The sequence below is a fragment of the Macaca mulatta genome, chromosome 14 (assembly GCF_049350105.2).
Source record: "Macaca mulatta isolate MMU2019108-1 chromosome 14, T2T-MMU8v2.0, whole genome shotgun sequence".
Lineage (NCBI taxonomy): Eukaryota > Metazoa > Chordata > Mammalia > Primates > Cercopithecidae > Macaca > Macaca mulatta.
In genome coordinates this window covers 11,443,199-11,465,561 of record NC_133419.1, presented here as the reverse complement: position 1 = coordinate 11,465,561, position 22,363 = coordinate 11,443,199, and the positions used below count along the sequence as shown (strand labels likewise).

At 56.2% G+C, this 22,363-nt stretch overlaps 4 protein-coding genes across 15 annotated transcripts in view; 2 read left to right on the top strand and 2 right to left on the bottom strand.

The window, feature by feature from the left end:
• Positions 1–355: 355 nt before the first annotated feature.
• EML3 (EMAP like 3) lies at positions 356–11,212 on the bottom strand. Of its 6 annotated transcripts, none has more exons than XM_015113967.3 (22): positions 10,873–11,212; positions 9,872–10,043; positions 9,534–9,794; positions 9,326–9,439; positions 7,772–7,839; positions 7,482–7,605; positions 7,091–7,261; positions 6,865–6,934; positions 6,669–6,779; positions 6,332–6,427; positions 5,797–5,952; positions 5,081–5,222; positions 4,180–4,331; positions 3,972–4,097; positions 3,759–3,890; positions 3,227–3,294; positions 2,229–2,317; positions 2,060–2,157; positions 1,845–1,932; positions 1,289–1,387; positions 891–1,021; positions 356–810 (listed from the first exon to the last, which is right to left on the bottom strand). In XM_015113967.3, exons 1-22 carry the CDS (start codon positions 10,892–10,894, stop codon positions 607–609), a joined length of 2,694 nt encoding a protein of 897 aa, XP_014969453.3. In that variant the 5' UTR covers positions 10,895–11,212; the 3' UTR covers positions 356–606. The 6 variants fall into 6 exon arrangements, with proteins under 6 accessions (XP_014969453.3, XP_077818614.1, XP_014969454.3 ...); XM_077962488.1 differs by having other exon boundaries at positions 9,326–9,401; XM_015113968.3 differs by having other exon boundaries at positions 9,534–9,791.
• On the top strand, positions 11,106–13,589 carry ROM1 (retinal outer segment membrane protein 1). Its single transcript, XM_002799482.4, has 3 exons — positions 11,106–12,308; positions 12,735–12,981; positions 13,098–13,589. The coding sequence occupies exons 1-3, from the start codon at positions 11,719–11,721 to the stop codon at positions 13,314–13,316; spliced, it is 1,056 nt and encodes a 351-aa protein (XP_002799528.3). The 5' UTR covers positions 11,106–11,718; the 3' UTR covers positions 13,317–13,589.
• TAF6L (TATA-box binding protein associated factor 6 like) overlaps positions 13,399–22,363 on the top strand; it is a 180,559-nt gene continuing 171,594 nt past the window's right edge. Inside the window, exon 1 of the mRNA XM_077962525.1 lies at positions 13,399–13,403. The gene's annotated coding sequence lies outside the window, so the exon portion shown is untranslated. The remainder of the gene's footprint in view (positions 13,404–22,363) is intronic.
• B3GAT3 (beta-1,3-glucuronyltransferase 3) lies at positions 13,767–20,736 on the bottom strand. 7 transcript variants are annotated; one of them, XM_077962581.1, is made up of 6 exons: positions 20,684–20,736; positions 19,652–19,890; positions 19,094–19,268; positions 15,422–15,782; positions 14,945–15,235; positions 13,767–14,264 (listed from the first exon to the last, which is right to left on the bottom strand). In XM_077962581.1, exons 2-6 carry the CDS (start codon positions 19,710–19,712, stop codon positions 14,166–14,168), a joined length of 987 nt encoding a protein of 328 aa, XP_077818707.1. In that variant the 5' UTR covers positions 19,713–19,890; positions 20,684–20,736; the 3' UTR covers positions 13,767–14,165. The 7 variants fall into 7 exon arrangements, with proteins under 7 accessions (XP_077818707.1, XP_077818706.1, XP_014969457.1 ...); XM_077962580.1 differs by having other exon boundaries at positions 19,652–19,720; XM_015113971.3 differs by lacking the exon at positions 20,684–20,736 and adding an exon at positions 20,463–20,581.

Here is a 22,363-nt window from a genome sequence, read left to right as displayed (position 1 = left end):
CGGCTCAGGTCGGAGAGCGAGACCCCGCAGATCGGCTACTTCCGGAAGAAGTTCGGCTCCTGTCGGCCAATCGCTCGGCTATTTCCGTTGCAGCTCGGCACCCCCCCCACCCCTTTTTCCGAGGGCGGGAGAGGAGTGGGGCTTAACTCTGTCCTAGCTGGAGCCCTGCAACTCCTCCTCCCGCCCCGAAGACTCGCGCGCCTTAGCGCTTCGCCAGGTTATTTGCAAGCGGCTTTGCCTGTTATTTGCATAAATGGTCTACGCTCCCTTGCCCTTTCCGCACGCCTCTTTTCCTTCGTCCCCACCCCACAGGGCCCCGGAGGCACCCAGCAGCGCCCCACAAAAGCACCGGGAGGCGACTTTGGTTCTGGTTTATTGCCCCTCAGCAGGCAGCGGGAGTCAAGGCCTAGGTTGGGGCTGCCCGGCTCAACCAGCGGGTCTAAACAGTGTGTGCAGGGGCGCCGCTCGCGCCCTCCAGGGAAATGCACCGTCGGGAATGTTTCGAAGTCAGTCGAGGAAAGAGTCGGCCCCTGGTCGTGGGGGATTAGGGCGGGGCAGAGCGGGGCGGGGCCACGCCGCCAGGCCAGTAGGTCCCGCCGGCAGCGATCAAACGTCGAGGGAGGAGGCGGGGGACAGGGAGGGGGTTCGAGAGGGCGTGGCAGGCGCCGGCCCCGCGCCCCCAGCGCCCAGCACTCGCCACTGGAAGATGCTGGCGTCCTTGCCGCCCAGCGAGACAAGGTGCGAGTCGTCGTGCGTGAACCGGACGCTGGTCACGTGGCTGCCGTGGCCCCCGTACATGCGGCTCGGCGCCTGGGCGGGAGGGAAGACTTGCAGTGGCGGCGGAGCCCTCGGGCCCACCCGTCCCACCCCGGCGGCCCCCGCGGCCTCACCTTGGCACGAGCGCACGGGTACTGGAATAGATGCACTTTGCAGAAGTCGTCGGCCACCGCCACCACGCGCTCGTTGTGGGAGCGGCACAGGGAGTTGATGTCGGTCCCATCGGAGCCGTCCGGCCACACGCCTAGCACAGTGGCCGGCCTCAGCCCGACCTCCTACCCACCGCCACCCACGGCCCAGAGCTACACCGTTTCAGGCGCTCCGGCAGCCGCAGCCACCCACTGTCGCGTTCCAGGAAAGCCTTCCCGGTCCCGAGGGCCGGAGGGGCCTCCTGGGCTGGATCTTCAGGTTTCTGGACTCTCACCCAATGACACACGCCCAGCGTTCCGAGCCCAAACTGGGCTCCACCTTGTCCCCCACCCCTCCAGCAGGGTTCCACGCCCCTGCTCACCGTAGACGTGGAAACCCAGCACACAGGTGTAGGTAGCCCATTCCCGGTCTCGGCTCTCATAGCGATTCTTCAGCTGCTTGCAGCCTCCAGCCACGTCCCCTGGGGAGAGGGAGCCCGCCCAGCTCAGCTCTCACGCTGCCCTCAGTAGGGAAGATGCCAGGAAAAGCCAGATTGGAAAGACTGGCATGAAACCCAGCGATGGCATGTGATCTGGTCACTGTAGTAGTGACCTCCTCCCCCTGTGAAACCCACCCTGCGTGCGTCCTGTCCTGAGCACTGGCTGAAGTTCTAACAGCTTCCATGAGTTCCTCCTCCCTAGATAAGTCAAGTCCTTCACGCTTGCCCTGAGAAACTTCTTAGAGCATTTTTCAGCTCCCTCAAGTCAACAAGACATGGTGTGAAACTCGTTGTTTCCAAATCACAAAATTTCTATGTATAATTCCAACTCCACTTTAACCCTATCTCCACTCCCTTATCTGACAACACCTCTAAGACCCCCCTACATAAAACCCACTCCAATTACCCTCTCCCCATGTCCTGCTCCACTGCCACTCACAGTAAAGAATCTCATAGTCCCCAGAATTGGACATGATGAAATTCCCATCCTTGGACCAGTCAAGATGAGTGATGAAGCTGGAGTGACCCTGGGAGCAAAGGTCAAGAGTTTTAAAGTATCCCATCCATTTCCCATCCCCAGAGCCCCCTTGATGCATCAGACCCCTGAGTTTCCCAGCTGTTATCATGCCCCACCACACGCCCCAACTTCCTCACCATACAGCGGCCAAAGCGGCTGGATTTGGCACCATCACTGGAAACACTATAGATGTAGATCACGTTGTCATGGGAACCAATGGCCAGGTACAACCCATCTGCAAATACAGTCACTCAGAGAGGGAAGGGCCAGGGACACATGTGAGTCCAGGGTTGGGGTGGCTCCCACCTGGGCTGTACCGGACCACTGAGAGCTGCTCATTGCCATCAATGACATCAGACACGATCTCTCTGGTTTCTGTGTCCAAAACCAACCACCTGGAAGGGAGGGGAGTGGAGGCAGATAGGAAGACAAAAAGGCAAGATGTGAGGAGACCCCCAGGTAGGCCACCCTGGGTAGGCTTGGGGATGGCAAATCAGAGAAGCTCAGAAACACACACAGAAAAGCTCTGATGTAGATGACAGGTCACACGTGCATTCTTTTTTTAGTTTGTTGTTGTTGTTGTTGTTATTGTTCTGAGACAGAGTCTCACTCTGTCACCCAGGCTGGAGTGCAGTGGCAAGATCTCACCGCAACCTCCACCTCCTGGGTTCAAGTAATTATCATGCCTCAGCCTCCTAAGTAGCTAGAATTCCAGGTGCGCACCACCATGCCCGGCTAATTTTTGTGTTTTCAGTAGAGATGAGGGTTTCACCATGTTGGCCAGCCTGGTCTTGGACTCCTGACCTCAAGTGATCCACCCGCCTCAGCTCCCAAAACGCGAGGATTATAGGCATGAGCCACCGCACCCAGCCACCACTGCATTCTTATGCTGGGAGATGGAAAGGAGCTAAGTGTGGATAAAGGCTGAGGGGCTTCTAATGCCGTCTGAAAAAGGAATCTGAAACTACAGACCAGGGACCGACTACAAAGGCCCTGTGCAGGCTGGAAGCCTGTCACTTCCCTGTGTTTGTCTATGCCCCTCCCATTCCCACTGCTCTATCCTGGGCTGCCGCCTCCTCCACTCCCAGGCTTGGAGGAGACCGTGGTTGGGGGAGGGGGAGGAACGGTTACCACAGGAGAGGAGGGGAGCCCAGGTGGCAGGGGCTGCAGGGAGAGGCACGGAGGAGTGCCAAGGCGCAGGTGGCTCCTGGGCAGAGGCGGTCACTCTCGCCCACTCCCCCAGTACCAGGAACCCTTCCCAAACCTCCCTGCTTTCCCTCCTGGGAGTCCTGGCTCCCTCTCACCTCCCCGTGTTCAGTCCTACGGCCACAACTGCCCCACTCGGGTGGAAGTCAGCACAGAGACCAGTCTCCTGGGAGAGGGGAGAAGGTGAATTCAAGACAATGCCTTTCTAGTGAGGGAACCAGAGGGGACCCCTTGTCCTCCTGATAACTTCAAAGCCACTTACTCCCAAGGAGAAGATGGGAAGAGAGGGAAGGGACACCTGGGTGTCACTGGAGCCTAAACAGGGAGTGATATCAAAACATTTAACCACAGAACTGAGGCCAACAGCTGTGCCGAAGATTAACCATTTAGGTGCTGGACCAAGAGGAAGTCTGAGGGGTTCTGGGGGCAGCAGGGAATGCCCAGGTGGTACTAGAAGCATCAGCTTTTACCAATCAGTACAGAAGAATTAATATTAGAGTAACCAGTGCACCCATACCAGTACAAACTGGCCACCTCTGGGAGGCAGAAGGCAAGGTGCTAGGGAAGGCGTGGTGGCCACAGGTGTCCTGGTGGGTGTGGCATGGGGGATCCAGGGGCACAGGGCTCTACCTTGAGGTCGATGCTCCAGGCCAGCGCATGGCTCTCCCCATCCCACAGGCAGAGCTGCCGGTCATGGCCGCAGGTGAGGAAGCGGTTCTGGGAGGGGTGTGTGCAGAGCCCCCAGAGCTCATCAGTGTGGCCCTGCAGCACAGCATGACTGTCACTCCTGCCCCTCTCTCACACCCCTTTGCCCCTTCCTCCCCTGAGCCCTTAACCCCCAACCTGGATTACAGGGGAGAAGCCTTGGGCCAGATCTCCCCTCAGCAATGCATTCTTCGTGGTTCCCACCAGCAGCTCAGAGCCAAGCCCTTCAGCAATGGCTCGCACGGCCCCAAAGTGCTCAGGAATCTGCAGAGTGGTGGCAGAATGTCAAGAGCCCACTGACCATTGCTCTTCTCCCTCACTCCCTTGACCCCAGCCCAGCCCTCACCTCAGCCTCCTGGAGGGCCACCAACCCGGGCCCCCACTGTACCAGCCGGCGGTCCCGCCCGCCACCACTCAGCACTGTCCCGTCCCGCTGGAGACACAAGGCGAAGATGGAACCTTCATGAGCATGAGCCTGGGCCACAATCCCATAGGTCTCTGTTGGCAAAGCCCCAGGCAGGTCATGTTTTGGGGGTACAGGGGAGTGAGAAACGGCCAGCTTTGGCTGCCACAATAGAGTAAGAACTCCCAGCCATTGAATGCACCGACTACTATGTCTCATCCTCATACTGCCAACACATCTGTTATTCTCCCCATTTTACAAACAGGACAACTGAGACTCAGAGAAGTGCGGTAACTTCCTAAAGGCCAGGCAACTAATGGCAAAACTGGAATCTGAACCTGAGATCTGGCAAACACAAAGCTCCAGCCGTTTCTCCTTTGCTGTGCTGCCCACACCCTTCTAGACCAGCCCCCCAGAGAACTATCAACTCTCAAGGGAAAAAGGTGGGAAACCTGGCTGGGCGCAGTGGCTCACACCTGTAATCCCAGCACTTTGGGAGGCCAAGGTGAGCAGATCACTTGAGGTCAGGAATTCGAGACCAGCCTGGCCAACATGGCAAAACCCCGTCTCTACTAAAAATACAAAAATTAGCTAGGCGTGGTGGCGTGTGCCTGTAATCCCAGCTACTTGGAGACTGAAGAGGGAGGATCGCTTGAACCTGGGATGCAGAGGTTGCGGTGAACCAAGATCACACCACTGCACTCCAGCCTGGGCAACAGAGTAAGATCCCGTCTCAAAAAAAAAAAAAAAAAAAAAAAAAAAGATGGGAATGGGAAACCCTCTCTCTGTTCCCACAGAACCTCTGGAGTACTAGACTTCCCAGATGCCACCCCCAGCCGCATACCTTTGGCCCCACCCCTGCCCGGGGTCTTGGAATCTGAAGCGCTCCGCCCCCAGGTGAGAATGTTCCCCTCTGAGTCTCCAGTGAGAATGTCTCCATCCGGAAGGAACACAAAGCAAGGAATAAACTTGGGTTTCTTGTATTTCTAGCGGGAAGGGAGAGCAGATAGCAGAGGTCAAAGGGAAGGGCAAAAATTCAAAGTCGCAGGACAAGCCAGGTACAGTGGCTCACGCCTGTAATCCCAGCACTTTGGGAGGCCAAGGCGGGCGGGTCACCTGAGGCCAGGAGTTTGTGACCAGCCTGGCCAATATGGTGAAATCCCGCACTGCACTCCAGCCTGGGTGATAGAGCAAGGCACTGTCTCAAAAAAAAAAGAGCTGGGAGCGACGGCCAACATGATGAAATGAAACCCTGTCTCTCTTAAAAATACAAAAATTAGCCGGGCGTGGTGGCGCACATCTGTAATCCCAACTACTCCGGGAGGCTGAGGCAGGAGAATTGCTTGAACCTAGGAAGCGGAGGTCGCAGTGAGCCGAGATAGTGCCATTGCACTCTGGCCTGGGCGACAAGAGGAAGACTCCGTCTCAAAAAAAAAAAAAAAAAAAGAAAAAGTCATAGGGCAGGTAGGGGTTAGGGAACCTTAGGGTCCATAGTACTCAGCCCAGTGCTTCCTCTTCCACTCTGCCCTCCCCATCACCTTCCACTTATCCATGCCTCACCCCAAAGACACCCTGTTTCCGGGTAAGGGTCCCATTCCCAGGAACCCCTACTCCACCACTCCAATTCCAGAAGTGGACGTGAGATTTCCCACTGGTGACGATGCAGCTGCTGTCACGAGGGTTGAAGCCAACGGCCAGGACTGAGTCATTTGTACTCTGAAGGGAAGACACTAGATTCAGCCACCCCAAGCCCTGGATACCTTCGCTCTACTTGACTCTCCTCAATTTGCATCATGACAGCTGGCTGGTAGAGGCCCAGAAACCCCAGGACAACCCTTCTTTCAAGACCCTGGTCCCCTAAAAGCACTATTCCCTGTCAATCATAATTAATCACCCTAATACCTAACATATTATCCCTCATGAGGTCAGAACCCATGTCACAAATGAAGAAACTAAGGGTCAGAGAAGCTAGGAGACTTGCCCCATGTGACCCAGCCAAAAAGGAAGGAAATGTATGGGTGAGTCTGGAGCTCTCTGCACTCCACCACTCCCACCCCCAACCTCGGAGCCTCTCCAAGTCATGTGGACTCCTCACCTTGATCTCAGCCAGCTTCACTCCCCGGCTGCAGTCCCACACCGACAGCATGTGCTCATTGGAATCATCCACCACACAAAGAAAGGCACCCTGATCCTGAACAAAGGCGACACACAGGAGGGGCAGAGTGAACCCTGGAGGTCCAGGGTTCGTGGTCATTAGGTTAGGAGGTACCATCACAGATGGAGAGGGCAGAAGTTGACACACATGTCCCTTTCTCAAGACAACCACCTGGGTGAGGTTCAGGAAGGCCAGAACTTCCAAGGCTTCCTGGTGACATGCAAGAGTGGGGTTCCTAGGCAAGAATGGGGGTCTAGAGGCTTCAGGGCCAGCTCACCGCAGCTGAAAAGGCCAGGGCCCCAACACCCCGCTCGAAGGCCCCCAGTCCAATCTCCTGCAGTTTCAACAGCGTCTCTGAGTCCCAGATGTGAACCACAGGCTGCAGGGGCTGGTGAAGGAAGAAGAGTCAAGGTGTGAAGCAAAGCTGGAGTGCAATTACAGCGTGTCTGCCTGCTCCCTGACTTTGGCCTTACCTTTCCATCCTTATCCACTCCAGCTGTCTGTCCCGAGGCTACCCGAACACCATCAGGGTGAACAGCAAGGCTAAGGTGGGGGGAAGACACTCTAGGGAAAGGGTCTCTCAAGACCATCCAAGACACCTTCTCCAAGCTTGCAGAGCAGCAAGGCAACTCTTTTCCCCTGCTTCTCCACGCCCCCAGACCCTCTTCCTGCCAAGCCCACCATCCCCAGGCCCCTCACCATCGAACGCAGTCTGTGTGCCCCCGGTAATGTCTCTGGCCACCGCCTCCAGGACCCCCTGGGCCTCCTCCAGGCCGGTACAGCACCACCACGCAGGCGATGAAGTAGACCACCTCCCCCGAGCGCAGCACAAACAGATTAGAGCGGGAATCACGACCCCTGTACCCGTAACTGGGGCGGAGATCACGGTCAAGGAAAGGGCAGATCAAGGGCAGGAGGAGGAAGAGGGGAGAAAGACAGAGCTTCTGGCTGGCAGGGCCTGGAGCAGAATGATGGTAGGAGAGGATCTAGAAGGCTCCTTGTCCCCATAGACCCAGGAGAAAACTGTAAAGGGAAGAGGGGTCCCGAGGTGGGAAAGGTGGTTCCCATGGGACCGGAGGGGGCAGGATACACCCAGTCAAGGCAGAGGGTCTCCGGCGGTGGGCCGCTCGGCAGCTCCTCCAGGCTGCGGATGCCAGATGGGATGTACATGGTAATGGGGCGGCCTCGAAGGAACATCTTCACTGAGATGCCTTCTACAGAGAAAAGGGGTGGTGTCAACTACCACCCACAACCCCCCTTCCAGGAAAGACAGAACAGAACCCTAGCCACCACACCTCACAGCCCAAAATAGCTCCTAGGGCTACAGCCCAAATCCTAACCCTGCCATCCAAGTTTTTCCCTCTGTCCCTCTGTACGTACCCAAATTGTAATTGCTCCTCCGAGACCCAGGGCCCCCGGGGCTAGAAAGGGGGTCTTTTCCCCCACGGCTGTTGGGAAGAGAAAAAGCACAGGGACTGGGGTCAGGGCCAAAGACCTAAGCGGGGAGGGGCAGGACACAAGAAAAGAGGTCACTGCAGAAACCACAGTCACCTCTGCAGGCCTGTAGTTTGCTTCGTGAGTATCAGGGCCCTAGTAGATGGAGACTTTTAGTTCCATTTAAGAGATAAGAAGATTGAGGCTGAGGCCGGGCGTGGTGGCTCAAGCCTGTAATCCCAGCACTTTGGGAGGCCGAGACAGGCGGATCACGAGGTCAGGAGATCGAGACCATCCTGGCTAATACGGTGAAACCCCGTCTCTACTAAAAAAATACAAAAAACTAGCTGGGTGAGGTGGTGGGCGCCTGTAGTCCCAGCTACTCAAGAGGCTGACGCAGGAGAATGGCGTGAACCTGGGAGGCGGAGCTTGCAGTGAGCTGAGATCCCGCCATTGCATTCTAGCCTGGGAGACAGAGCAAGACTCCATCTCAAAAAACAAAAAAGAAGATTGAGGCTGAATGAGTGCACAGCACAAGGCCACAAAGGTTGGAAGAGGCAGTGCAGGGTGCCAGAGCCCTTTCTCTCCTCCAGACCACCAGGCCTCAGTCTCGCTCTGTCGCCCAGGCTGCAGTGCAATGGCGTGACCTCAGCTCACTGCAACCTCCGACTCCTGGGTTCAAGCAACTCTCCTGCCTCAGCCTCCCCAGTAGCTGGGATTACAGGTGCGTGCCACTAGGCCTCGCTATTGACCTTTTCATTTCCCCATCCGTAAAATGGGACCAAAGGGAGTCCAGAATGTACACCAGCCCCGCCTCTCAGGGATCCAGGAGGCAAGCAAGAAAGTCCACATCTCTCCAGAGATTCCTGTCGTTAGATAACAGTAAGGTGATACTGTCTCTTCAGAGAATAAAGCACAGGCCAAAGACAGGGCTAGAATGAACATTCGGGTGTCCTAGGGCCCGTACATACTCTGAGGCAACCACATTCGGCCACTAGGACGTCCCCTTGCCCTCTAGAAGTAAATATTAATAGAGTGGTACTTGATAGATCCAGCGGAAAGAGGGCTGAAGCTCTAGGGACAGCCATCCATGAAAGCCATGGGAGCTTCTAGAAAAGCCTCTTGGGATCTCGGAAGGTTTGCTGTGATGTAGTGGAAAGGGTAGGGAACTGGAGTCAGGAAGAGTTAGGTTCAAATCCTGACTCTAGCTGTGTGACCCCAGGCAAATGACTTACCCTCTCTGAGCCTGCCTCCTCACCTGTGCAATGGACAGCATGAGACCACCTACCCCCCAAAGATGTTGTGGGGACTGACTGAGATGGAGGAGGTCGAGGGTTTAGCACAGTGCCGGGTACACAGCAGGCGCCCCAGGAGTGTTTGTTTCCTTATTCCTGTTGGGCAATCAGGTCCCCCCACCCCACCCAGGGATGTGAGGTGAGAGATGTGGAAAGTCGAGAGCCTGCGCCTGGGGCGGGGTGGATTAGGGGAAGCCTCACCCACCTCTCCGTGCTCCCGGACCGCACTAACAGGTTGGCGGAGGAAATTGCCTTCCTGGAGAGCTTCTGCCGAGGCCGCTCTGAGGGGGATGAGGAGGAGGAAGAATTTCTTCGCGGCCTGGTGGGGGCATAGTGAAGGTCATTCCCTCCAATTGTGCTCCGCAATCCCACCACCCCTCCCAGCTTCCGCCACAGGACCACAGGACACCTACGTGTCAGCACGCTGTGGGGGCTGCAAGGGCCTGAGGATTCCCGGGGGGCCGGGAGAGCCAGCACCACTGCTGCTGCTGCCCCCTCCTTCAGATTGGGTCCCACTAGGCTCTTCGCTGGCCCCCTGAGGGGCTGGGGGTCCATTGCTCAGGCCAGGGGGTCCAGGGGATGTCTTGAACTCCACCTCTGTCTCTGTCTGGGTGCCTCGGCTCACCAACGAAGGGGTGCACGTGGGTGGCAGTCCTGGGGGCGCTGCAAAACTGCTGGAGAGATGATGAATTAACCTGAAGCCCCAGAGGCCCCAAGGAGGAGGGAAAATGGGGCGTGCCCACATGCATACCTGTCCCCTGGAGGAGCTGGTGTGCCAGAGACCTGCAGGGAGGAAGGCGGCACCTGCAGCCGCAGCAGGCGAAGGGCTTCTGCCAGGGCTGCCTTTACCAGCTCCATCTCCTGCTCCTGCACCCGAAGCCGCTGGCTCAGAGACTGCAGGGCCTCCCGAGCAGGGCCCTCACCTGGGAAAAGGGCAAGAGGTACTCAGAATGTACCCATCACCTGAAGAAAGCGTAGAGGGGATTCTGTCTCCCCACAGCTTTACGTGTCCAGTAGTACTACCCCTTTCAAGCAGCCCCAGGCTTGGATGCTCATCCAGAGGGGAGGAGACGGTGGTAGAGGATCAAGGGCCTCCTTCTGGCAGGGCAGGCGAGAAACCTGGCAAAGCTCCCTTCCTGCTGCCGTCTCAGCCTCCGCAAAGGCTGGGAGTACCATGGAGTACCAGGGGGGAAATATGGAGTACTGCCGAGGAACGTGGGAGCCACAGAGAGAGGCGCCGCACTGGTGAGGGGAGGGACCGCAGCCCTCCCCACGCGCCCACAACAAGCTCAGGTCTCCAGCGAAAGCAGAGTAACTGAGCCGGGGGAACACCAGGAGAGGATGGGGCACGGGAATGGAGTCATACTGAGGACCCAGAGTACAGGAAAAGAGATCCAGAGTGACAGGAGAGAGTGTGGGTTGTGAACAGAGTCACAGTGAAGGTCTCAGGGGACGGCGGTCAGAAGGAAAAAGACCTGAAATACCAGGAGAAGAGGCCCGGAGTAACGCAGAGGGCAGGGAAACATCGAGGGGCCCGGAGTTACATGGGGGGTAGAATGACGCTGGGGAAGCCCGAAGTGACAGGACCCAAGCAACTAGGGAGGGGGACCGGAGGAACTGTGGAGGATGCTCGGAGCCCCTGCGGCGAAGGAGCACGCGGGGACGCCTCCAGACAGCCGTCCAGCTCTGGAGGAGCCCGACGAGCCGGGCGCTCCGGGAAGGGGCACGCCGCCCGCCCCGCCCCGTACTCACCGGGCCCCGCGGCCCCGTCCATCCGGCCCCCGGGTTGCTCCGAGCGGCGGCGGCGGAGGAGGCGTCTAAGCCGCGGGGGCCACGGCCGGGGAGAGGGGAAGGGGAAGCACCCCGGAGCGCGCGCGAAGGGCGCCGTACCACCACCCCGCGGGGGCGCTATCGGGCGCGGGGAAGGGGCCTGGAGGGGGCGCTGTGGGCCCGGGGCCGCAGTCCCCAGACCCCCCCGGGCCCTCAGACTCTCCCGGGGCCGCTCTCGGCTCCCGGGGGTGGGGTGGCGGGGCCGTCCGGGGCCACAGCGCCGCAGCACAAACAGGCGCCGGACGCGGAGCCGCCAGGAAGCGCGGGAGGGGGGGCGGGCCCGAGGGGGGGCCGGGCCGCCTGGTAACCCCTCCCTGTCCGGGCCTCGCCGCTCAGTACGGGGGCGGGGCTAGCCGGCTGACCCCCTGGCCTGCTCCCGGCCTCCCGCTCCAGGCCCTTCCCGGATCCCCGCCCCCGGATTCCCAGGGGACGGGATAGGGAGCGCCCGCCCCGAGGTCTCCGCCCCCCAGCCCCTAACCCCTCAGGGCTGAACGGACCAGCCCCACCACTTCCGCGAGGGTCAGGGGCGGGGTCACAAAACGGGCACTCGGCCTAGGGGCGGAGTTTCTCCAAAGGGGCAAGGCCAAGGCATCCTGTATTGGGGCTGACAGGGCGGCGGGTTATTAAGGCTGAGGATGGGAGGATGCTCAGGGTATTGGGGTCAGGGTGGCATTAGCCCAGCTCAAGCCGGGCCGGGCTGACTCAGCATCCTGCCCCAGCCAAGTTCCATCCCTGACACCTCTGCACTCCCTTGGGCAGAGATGGGAGATGGCGCCGGTGTTACCCCTGGTGCTGCCCCTGCAGCCCCGCATCCGCCTGGCACAAGGGCTCTGGCTTCTCTCCTGGCTGCTCGTGCTGGCTGGTGGCCTCATCCTCCTCTGTAGCGGGCACCTCCTGGTCCAGCTGAGGCACCTTGGCACCTTCCTGGCTCCCTCCTGTCAGTTCCCTGCCCTGCCCCAGGCTGCCCTGGTAGCGGGTGCGGTGGCTGTAGGCACAGGACTAGTGGGTGTAGGAGCCAGCCGGGCAAGTCTGAATGCAGCTTTATACCCTCCCTGGCGAGGGGTCCTGGGCCCGATGCTGGTGGCTGGGACGGCTGGTGGTGGGGGGCTCCTGGTCATCGCCCTCGGGCTAGCCCTGGCTTTGCCTGGGAGTCTGGATGAGGCGCTGGAGGAGGGCCTGGGGACTGCCTTGGCTCACTACAAGGACACAGAGGTGCCTGGGCACTGTCAGGCCAAAAGGCTGGTGGATGAGCTGCAACTGAGGTACCAATGCTGCGGACGCCACGGGTACAAGGATTGGTTTGGGGTCCAGTGGGTCAGCAGCCGTTACCTGGACCCCAGTGACCAGGATGTGGTTGAGTGAGTGATTTGCGTCTCCCTTCCTCCTCCTCCTCCTCCTCCTCCTCCTCCTCCTCCTCCTCCCTAGACAGGCTCCCTCCTGCTGCCTTGAATCTCCACCTGGCTCAGAGGGGCAATAGTAGAGCATAGTAGCTGAGAGACCAGTTACAGCTCTGCCATTTATTAGCTGTGAAACCCAGGGCATGTTACCAAACCACCCTGGGCCCATTCCTTTACCTGTAAAATGGAGATAATAGTACCTATCTGATAGGTACCTATCTGATAGAGTTGTTGTGAAGATAAGTGAATTATGCTTGGCTGGCACATAGTACAGCAGTCAGTAAATGTTTTACCATTCTTTTTCCCTTCTCAATACCTGTGCCCTTCAGTCCCTCCCCCAGGCCTCTATCTCCAGACATCCTAATCTCTCTATCCCTCCCTTTGCAGCCGGATCCAGAGCAATGTGGAAGGCCTATACCTGACTGATGGGGTCCCTTTCTCCTGTTGCAACCCCCACTCACCCCGGCCTTGCCTGCAAAACCGTCTTTCAGACTCCTACGCCCACCCCCTGTTCGATCCCCGACAACCCAACCAAAACCTCTGGGCCCAAGGGTGCCATGAGGTGCTGCTGGAGCACTTGCAGGACTTGGCAGGCACACTGGGTAGCATGCTGGCTGTCACCTTCCTACTGCAGGTGAGTCAGCAAAGCATCTGAGGCCTCCTCCCACCGGGGACTCCTCACTCACTCCAACCCTGGGCCTCCTGGAACCGCTGACTCTCCCTAACTCTTTCCCCTTGCTTCCCCCACAGGCTCTGGTGCTCCTCGGCCTGCGGTACCTGCAAACAGCACTGGAGGGGCTTGGAGGGGTCATTGATGGGGAAGGAGAAACCCAGGGCTATCTCTTTCCCGGTGGGCTGAAAGATATGCTGAAAACAGCATGGCTACAGGGAGGGGTTGCCTGCAGGCCAGCACCTGAGGAGGCCCCACCAGGAGAGGCACCTCCCAAGGAGGATCTATCTGAGGCCTAGAGGCCTGGAGCTTGGGGTGAGGAAGAGGAAGGGATGGACACGTCTAAAAACCTCACAATTCCTTACCAAGGCTCCAGGTTGGGGGGATCGTGGGATTAGAGGGGCTAAGGATAGTTAGCAAGCTGGACTGGGGTAAGAAAGAAAACCAGATGCCCTACTAGCCCTTGTAGCCAGAACCACCAGGGAACAGCAAAGAACAGAGTGATGGGAAAGTGACATGGGAAGGCCTGGAGGCTGATTCTGGTACAGACTCAATAAAGCTTTTGGAAGGAAGCAATTGCTTTTTTTGTCAAGGGGATGGGGGCCTGGGAGAACTGATTTCTGTCTGATGGAGCAGCCAGGACTCCAAAGTTTGGACCCTGGCTCGACCTGTGCAGGAATAGGAGCCCACATCTGTAAGGATCAGAAAGCAAGAACCCAATGTAAGAAGCAAAGAAAAACAAGAGGCCCTTCCAGGTTGAGATTCTTTATTCTGGAGGTAGGAAAGGGGTCAGCATGCTCAGGTGGGGAGGGTCCAGCCCAGCTCCTCCAGCCCCCCAGTGCATGCCCAGCCCCAATAAGTTACCCAGTTAGTCAGCTGCCCTCCCTCCTGGGTCCTTTTGTTCCACCCTAGACAGGGCCAACCTGGCTCAATACAAGGACTGCTTGTCCCCAGCCTGTGGGCAGTGCCACATGGCAGGCTGGGGGAGGGGTGAAGCAGCAGGACCATGCCCTGGGCCTGGAGGAGCAGAGGGGCCACTTCTGGCTCCAAGGGATCAGGACTTGGAAAACCACATCCTGGGCAGGCCTGGGGCCCAGTCCCACAAGGTCTGTGCCTGAAAAGAGGTGGTAGTTGGGGTGGGGCCGCCATCACACCTCAATTGCTGGGTCTGAGCCCCGGCCCTGCCGCTGCAGCTGCTCCTCCTGCTTCATCTTGGGCTTCTCTGTCCGTGTATGCCACACCAGTACCTGCGGCAGCAGGGATGCAGTGAGAGCCAGGCCCAGCTGTAGCCAGGCCTCTGAGACTCTCAGCCTGGAATGGATTCTCTAACCCTATCAAATATACAGTGTAGGCTTCAAAGTGTAAAGGGCAGGGTGGAGGAAGACTTAGTGCCTCTAAAGTAGGGCCTTGGCTGGGCGCAGTGGCTCATGCCTGTGATCCCAACACTTTTGGGAGGCCGAGGTGGGTGGATCACGAGGTCAGGAGATCGAAACCATCCTGGCTAACACCGTGAAACCCCGTCACTACTAAAAATACAAAAAATTTGCTGGGCATGGTGGCGGGCGCCTGAGGCAGGAAAATGGTGTAAACCCAGGAGGCGGAGCTTGCAGTGAGCCGAGATTGTGCCACTGCACTCCAGCCTGGGCGACAGAGCAAGACTCCGTCTCAAAAAAAAAAAAAAAAAAAAACGGGGCCTTATTCCTTTATCCTCTCTGTGCCACATGGGTTTCCAGAACTCAGGGCAGAGTGACAGGGACCACTTCCCCCCGCTGGTTCCCAGCTTCCCCTTCAGTAGAGTCAGCAAGGCTGATCAGAGGTCTGGAGAGGCCCTCCCGATTAAACTACCCATTCCCAGGGTCTCACTGTACCTCCCCCATCACCTGTCCATCCCAGAGCCAGGTTTCTATGCCCACCTGCATTCCCTTACCCGAGTGCAGTTGGCAGCCCGTGGCTCCAGGTCCTTGGGATCCACAAGGTGGCTCAGAAGACTGCTCTCCAGGTGGCCCCGGGGAGCAGTGGAATCAAACTGGGCATTGGGCTTAGCTAACAGCAAGGGCAGGGCCACAGCAAATCCAGCCATATCCACAGGGAAGGGCCTGTTGGGCTCCCATGCTGTGTGGAAGCCTACTACCCGGCCGTCCTGTACCTGAGGGCCCTCAAATCGCAGGCCGCCCACCAGCCCCACAGGCCACACTGAAACACCACGGGTCCAGCGCATCTAATAGAGGTCAGGAGAGAAGAAACAGAGGGGTGGTCCAGGGAAGGGATCAGCAGAAAGAGCCACCTGGCTCACTCTGCCCCACTGCTTCCAGCCCCTCACCCAGCAGCCAATGGCAACACTGCTAACCAAGGTAACAAAGCTGGCCGCACCTGGTCTCTTGCCGCTCCCCATCCTGGTGCTCACCTCCTCAAACAGCTCCCGGCTGTAGGTGTTGTCATCATCAGCAAAGTACACGACTCCTTGGGTCCCTGGTGGTGGTGGGTCCTTCTCCCCACCCACAGCACCTCCTCTGCCCCGGAGCCAGTCCAGGGCCTTGTTCCGCTGCTCAACACCACGGGGATGAACCCAGCCAGGCTCGCCCTCCCTAAGCCGCTGCGCTTTGGGTGTGAGGACCACCAGGTGTGTGAAGAGGAGGCCAGAGGCAGCCAGCAGCCCTGAGACCAGCGGGGTGGGACTCTCAGCATCCTCCACCAGCAGCCAATGCAGCCGGGGCACCAGGCTCAGTGTCTGGGACAGCCGTACCAGCTCTGCCTTCTGTACCAGCCTGTAGTGGAGAGATGCAGCACAAGGGAAAGGGGCAAGCACCATGTGCCCGCTCCAGCCAGGGCAGGCAGCTTCTGCTTCTCCCTTGGCCTTTCCCAACCAATGCCTAAACTCCCTCTTTCTTGCCTGTCAACTTCATGCTAACACTCACCTGCCCTGTTCTTCTGCTCCATGTCCATCACCCACCTCAACCCCAGAGTTCTGGCTGTGGTAGACTATAAATTAAGGGCACAGGGCCAGGTGTGATGGCTCACGCCTGTAATAACACTTTGGGAGGTCGAGGCGGGTGAATCACCTAAGGTCTGGAGTTCCAGACCAGCTTGGCTAATATGGTGAAACCCCATTTCTACTAAAAAACTACAAAAATTTGCTGGGTGTAGTGGCGCATGCCTTTAGTAATCTCAGCTACTTGGGAGGCTGAGGCAGGAGAATCACTTGAACCTGGAAGGCAGAGGTTGGAGCGAGCTGAGATTGTGCCATTTCACTCCAGCCTGGGCGATAACAGCAAAACTCCATCTCTTAAAAAAAAAAAAAAAAAAAAAAAAAAAGCCAGGCATGGTGGCTTATGCCTGTAATCCCAGCACTTTGGGAGGCCGAGGTGGGCAGATCACCTGAGGTCAGAGGTTCAAGACCAGCCTGCCCAACATGGTGAAACCCCGTCTCTACTAAAAATACAAAAAATTACCCAGGCATGGTGACAGGCGCCTGTAATCCTAGCTACTCGGGAGGCTGAGGCAGAAGAATCGCTTGAACCTGGGAGGCAGAGGTTGTAGTGAGCCGAGATTGTGCCACTGCACTCTAGCCTGAGCAACAAGAGCAAAACTCTGTCTCAAAAAAAAAATTAAGGGTACAGGCTTTAGGATCAGGTATATCTGGGTTTGAAATCCAGTTTTGTAACTTATTATGTGAGACAACTCGGGAAAATAGCTCAATCTCCCTGAGCCTCAGTTTCCTCAACTGTAAAATGGGAATAACAGTACTTTATAACAATGTTGTTTTAAAGATTAAATAAGAGCTGGGCACAGTGGCTCACACCTGTAATCCCAGCACTTTGGGAGGCCGAGGTGGGCGGATCATGAGGTCAGGAGATCAAGACCATCCTGGTTAACACGGTGAAACCCCATCTCTACTAAAATACAAAAAATTAGCCAGGCATGGTGACGGGCACCTGTAGTCTCAGCTACTCGGGAGGCTGAGGCAGGAGAATGGCGTGAACACAGGAGGCAGAGCTTGCAGTGAGCCAAGATCGTGCCATTGCACTCCAGCCTAGGCGACAGAGCGAGACTCCATCTCAAAAAAGAAAAAGTAAATAAAATACAAAAATAAAGTACAGGCCGGGCGCGGTGGCTCAAGCCTGTAATCCCAGCACTTTGGGAGGCCGAGGCGGGTGGATCACGAGGTCAGGAGATCGAGACTATCCTGGCTAACATGGTGAAACCCCGTCTCTACTAAAAATACAAAAAACTAGCCGGGCGTGGTGGCGGGTGCCTGTAGTCTCAGCTACTTGGGAGGCTGAGGCGGGAGAATGGCGTGAACCCGGGAGGCGGAGCTTGCAGTGAGCCGAGATCACGCCACTGCACTCCAGCCTGGGAGACACAGCGAGACTCCGTCTCAAAAAAATAAATAAATAAATAAATAAAGTACAAAAAATTACTGGCCGGGCATGGTGGCTCACGCCTGTAATCCCAGCACTTTGAGAGGACGAAGTGGGCAGATCACGAAGTCAGAAGTTCCAGACCAGCCTGGCCAACATGGTGAAACCCCATCTCTACTAAAGATACAAAAAATTAGCCGGGCGTGGTGGCGCATGCTTGTAATCCCAGGTACTCGGGGGGCTGAGGCAGGAGAATTGCTTCAACACGGGAGGTGGAGGTTGCAGTGAGCCAAGATCACGCCACTGCACTCCAGCCTGGGCAACAGAGCAAGACCCCATCTCGGCAGGAGGGTGGGGAAGCGGGGAGAGAACAAAAGAAAAAAAAAAAAAAGGAACAAACCAGGAATGTGGAACGTGGAACGTGGGGCTTGGCTCTTCTGTGCTTCTTTATCCTTCAGATCTACCTGCCTGTCCCAGGGCTGGTGGTGTGTGTGTGTATGTGTGCATGTCACAGGTGGGGTCTAGAACTTCCTGTGCATGAATGGGACAGCCATCTGATTCCCAGATGTATTAACACCCTTATGGCTACAGATCCAAAAACCACATTCCCCAACTGGTTTTATTAGTAAAACCAATTACATTTTGATTTAAAACAAAAGCAAATGTAAATCACTAAACACAGTGCCTGGTAGAGAGTAAACACACTGTAAGTAACAGCTGGTATAACTATTTCTGGACCCTAGGATGACTATCAGGCCAAGTGCTTTCAACTTTTTTTTTTTTTTTTTTTTTTTGAGATGGGCTCTCTCTCTGTCGCCCAGGTTGCATGATCTCCACTCACTGCAACCTCCGCCTCCCAGGCTCAAGCAATCTTCCCACCTCAGCCTCCAGAGTAGCTGGGATTACAGGCATGCAGCACCAAGCCCAGCTACCTTTTTTTTTTTTTTTTTTTTTTTATAGAGACAAAAGTTTCACCATGTTGCCCAGGCTGGTGTCAAACTCCTGAGCTCAGGCGATCCACCAGCCTCGGGCTCCCAAAGTGCTGGGATTACAGGCATGAGCCACTGCGCCCAGACAAGCCCTTTCAACTTTAATCAGGGGGTTTTAACTTTCTCCCCAAAGGGTCCCTAAGGAGAGAGAGTTAATTCACTGCCAAGCTCAAAATTTATTTGAAATGTTATTGTTCTGTCTTATAATTTGGTAGGAATTTTGTATTTTCCTTCTAGAAAAACAACCATTTTTTCTTTTTTTTTGGTTTTGTTTTTGAGATAGAGTTTCACTCTTGTTGCCCAGGCTAGAGTGCAATAGTGTGATCTCAGCTCACTGCAACCTCCACCTCTCAGGTTCAAGGGATTCTCCTGCCTCAGCCTCCCAAGTAGCTGGGATTACAGGCATGCGCCACCACACCTGGCTAATTTTGTATTTTTAGTAGAGACGGGGTTTTGCCATGTTGGCCAGGCTGGTTTCGAACTCGCGACCTCAGGTGACCCACCCGCCTTGGCCTCCTAAAGTGCTGGGATTACAGGCTTGAGCCACCGCGCCCCGCCTGAAAATGAACTATTTTCCCACAGCTATTTTAGTATAGATGTGGTTCATTTATCCTGTCTTTGGCATGCCCTAGTTTGAGGAACAACTCCTAGCCCAGTGCCTCCCCAAACTCCTCATCAACTCCAACTCATTGGACAATGCAGACCTCTTGGGTGTACCAGAGCCCATACCTGGCATAGGTGGGGGTAACAACATAGATAGTAGGCAGGGCCTCAGGTTCAGGGGGCTGGGCAGGGGCAGGGGGTGGCCGTCGGAGTTCCGCTTGCAGCTGGGAAATCCTCAGATCCTTCTGCCGTAGCTGCTCCGCTGCTGCCCGCAGGGGAGGAAGGCAGTCACATGGCTGGCCTGGTCCCAGGAAGCATTAATGGGGAAAGAGGATGGGGGCAGAGAACCACAGAATGTTCAGCATCCCAAAGGGCCATAATCTTCTCATTAATTCCTAGACAATGCAGGTATCCCCTTATGACTTCCCTAGTAGCCTTTTCTACACTTCTGGTGTGGGAAACTCACTGCCTCAAGCAGCAGACCCTCTCCAACTTTAATAAATTCCATTGTTACAATTTTACGTTGGATATTGAGCTGATTCCATCTTTTCTATCTGCTGGTCCTAATTTTGCCTTCTGGACTCATAACAAGCTCATGTCCTTAAACAGGACAGTCTTTTCAGAGTCCAAGGTGCTAACTAACCATTACACTATAGAACCCCTTTAGGATAGTCTTTCAAATACCTGAGGATAACGCAGTGGCACTGTCCCTAAATCTTTGCATAAGGGGCAGGGTTCGATCCATTCCCTTGGCTGGGTGACCAAAGACTCATTGTTAAATTCATTGATTCCATTGTAGGATAAATATTTATTGAATACTCTTCCTAGGAGGCACTGCCTTAGGTGCTGAGGATACAGCAGGGAACAAAACAGACACAGTCCCTGCCCTCATCGAGCTTTCAGTTTAGCGGAGGAAGCAGACACTAAGCAAAGAAACAAATTAATAACATTATTACAAACTGTGATGGGGTCATGAAAAAAATAATCAGGATAGAGAATAAAAGGGAATGGAATAAGAATGGTATCTTTAGCTATGGTAGTCAGGGAAGGCCTCTCTGAGGAGGTGACATTTGAGCTAAGACCTGAAGGATGAGAAAGAGGCAGCCCGGAAAGAGCTGGAAGAAAAGCACCCCAAGTAGAGGGAACAAGTTAAGCGCTTGAGAGAGCAATGAGCCTGGCGTTTTCGAGAAACTGTCAGCAAGCCAGTCTGGCTGCAGCAGAGCGAGGGAGAGGGGTGGGAAATGGGGTTGGGAGAGGCGGACGGCAGCAGGATCATGCGGGGCCTTGCAGGCTCTGGGAAGGAGTCTGGATTTCATCCGAGGTGCGGCGGGCCGCCGCGGTGCGTTCTATAGAGGGGAGTGCGCCTGCGGCCGCAGAGCTGTCCGGAGGGTCGAGCGGATGAATGGTGTTTGCCGGGGGTTCATCCCCAGGGCGGGATGCACGGCGGCGGGCGCCCACGGGCCAGCCCGCCGCACCCCCGCCCCGCCCCGCTCACCGAGCTGTACCAGCGCGTAGAGGAGGCCGGCGATCGACACCAGGAAGTAGGCGAGAAACACGTTCTTCAGCTTCAGCTTCATGGCCGCGCCGCCGCCCGCGCCCGAGCAGGCGGGGTCTAGAGGGGACGAGGGGTTCCCGCCCCAACCCCCGGCGCCTGCCCACAGGCCCCGCCCCTCCACCGGCTCCGCCCTGCGTCCCGCCTTCTTCGCACTCCCCTACCAGCTCCTAGCCGGGGCTGGCAGCACCGCCCGGGCACGCTTCCGGTCATCTGTGCCCCCTTGTAGACTTGATTTCCGGTCCCACCGCCAGGCTCCGGGAACCACGGGGCGGTGACGTCACATCCGGCGTGCCAAACTCGCGTGGACGGCAGTCAAAATCCCGGGTAGGTGCAGAATCTCGGGTAGGTAGGTGCACGTGGCACCTACCTCGCGACCCGCCCCCGATCACGGAATTGCATGAGAAAGCCAGTCCTGCCGTCCAGATCTTCACCTTATTCATCCAACCATCAGTCACGCCACCCAACAGCAGTTGCTCAATACTCATTACACAAATGAATGAAATCTAAGGCCCACCACATGATCCTCTGGGTGTCTCTCCTGGAATTATCACTATAATACTTTGAGATAGATAAGAAACTAAAGTTGACAAAAATTATGTCATTGCCACAAGGCAGTTTTGTGTCCTTTCTAGACACCTGATTCCGGCATCTCTAGTGTTTCCTCTGGCCCACATTTCTTCAACAGATGACAACAAGGGTGCCAAGGAAGTGTTTTAACTACCAGGAAATTGATTGGAAATAGTTCCTGAGCTGGAGAATTCCAGGAATGCATCCCCTTCCTCCTCACAAGCACAAGCCATCCTTCTCATTTTTCCTTTAAAAAAAAAAAAAAAAAGGGCCTGGCACAGTGGCTCATGACTGTAATCCTAGCACTTTAGAAGCCCAGGAGTTTCAGATCAAACTCGGCAACAAGGCAAAACCCCGTCTCTACAAAAAAACACAAAAATTAGCCGGGTGTAGTGGCGCGGGCCTACAGTCCCAGCTACTTGGGAGGCTGATGTGGGCGGCTGAGGCTGTGGTGAGCCGTGATCATGCCACTGCACTCCAGCCTGGGTGACTGGGTGAGACCCCGTCTCAAAAAAAGCCCTCCAACCCCCACCAAAAAGAGTTTCTGGTAAAATAATCTCTGACTTGTGGTCAGTCTACAAAATGAGGGGGAGACGGGGAACAGTATACTTCCTGTCACTAAAACAATGGGAAACTTTACAAAATGCTGTTAGCTACAAGCAGAAGCCTTTAGGTTGGGCATGGTGGCTGATGCCTGTAATCCCAGCACTTTAGGAGCCTGGGAGGTCAAGGCTGCAATGAGCCGGGATCATGTCACAGCACTCCCAGCACTCCAGCCTCAGCAGTAGAACGAGACCCTGTCTCAACCCCCCACACCCCCCAAAAAGTAGTAGCCTTTCATTTGAGAAACAACTATCTGAACTTAACGGCTATTTCTATCCAAGAGGGACTCCATTGGCTCTGATAACCACTTATTAACTAGGCCTACTAAAATGTGATGACCTTGCTGGGCTCTTCTATGAAAATACCTAGCAACCCAAGGAAGGCTTGCACTTGCTCATTTTGCTGAATCAAGGTTGCTCATGCTGGCTGGGCACAGTGGCTCATCCATGTTATTCCAGCACTTTGGAAGGCCGAGGCAGGCGAATCACTTGAGGCCAGGAGTTCGAGACCAGTCAGGCCAACATGGTGAAACCCCATCTCTACTAAAAATACAAAAATCAGCCAGGCGTGGTGGCAGGTGCCTGTAGTCCTAGCTACTCAGGAGGCTGAGGCAGGAGAATCACTTGAGCCTGGGAGGCAGAGGTTGCAGTGAGCCGAGATCACGCCACTGC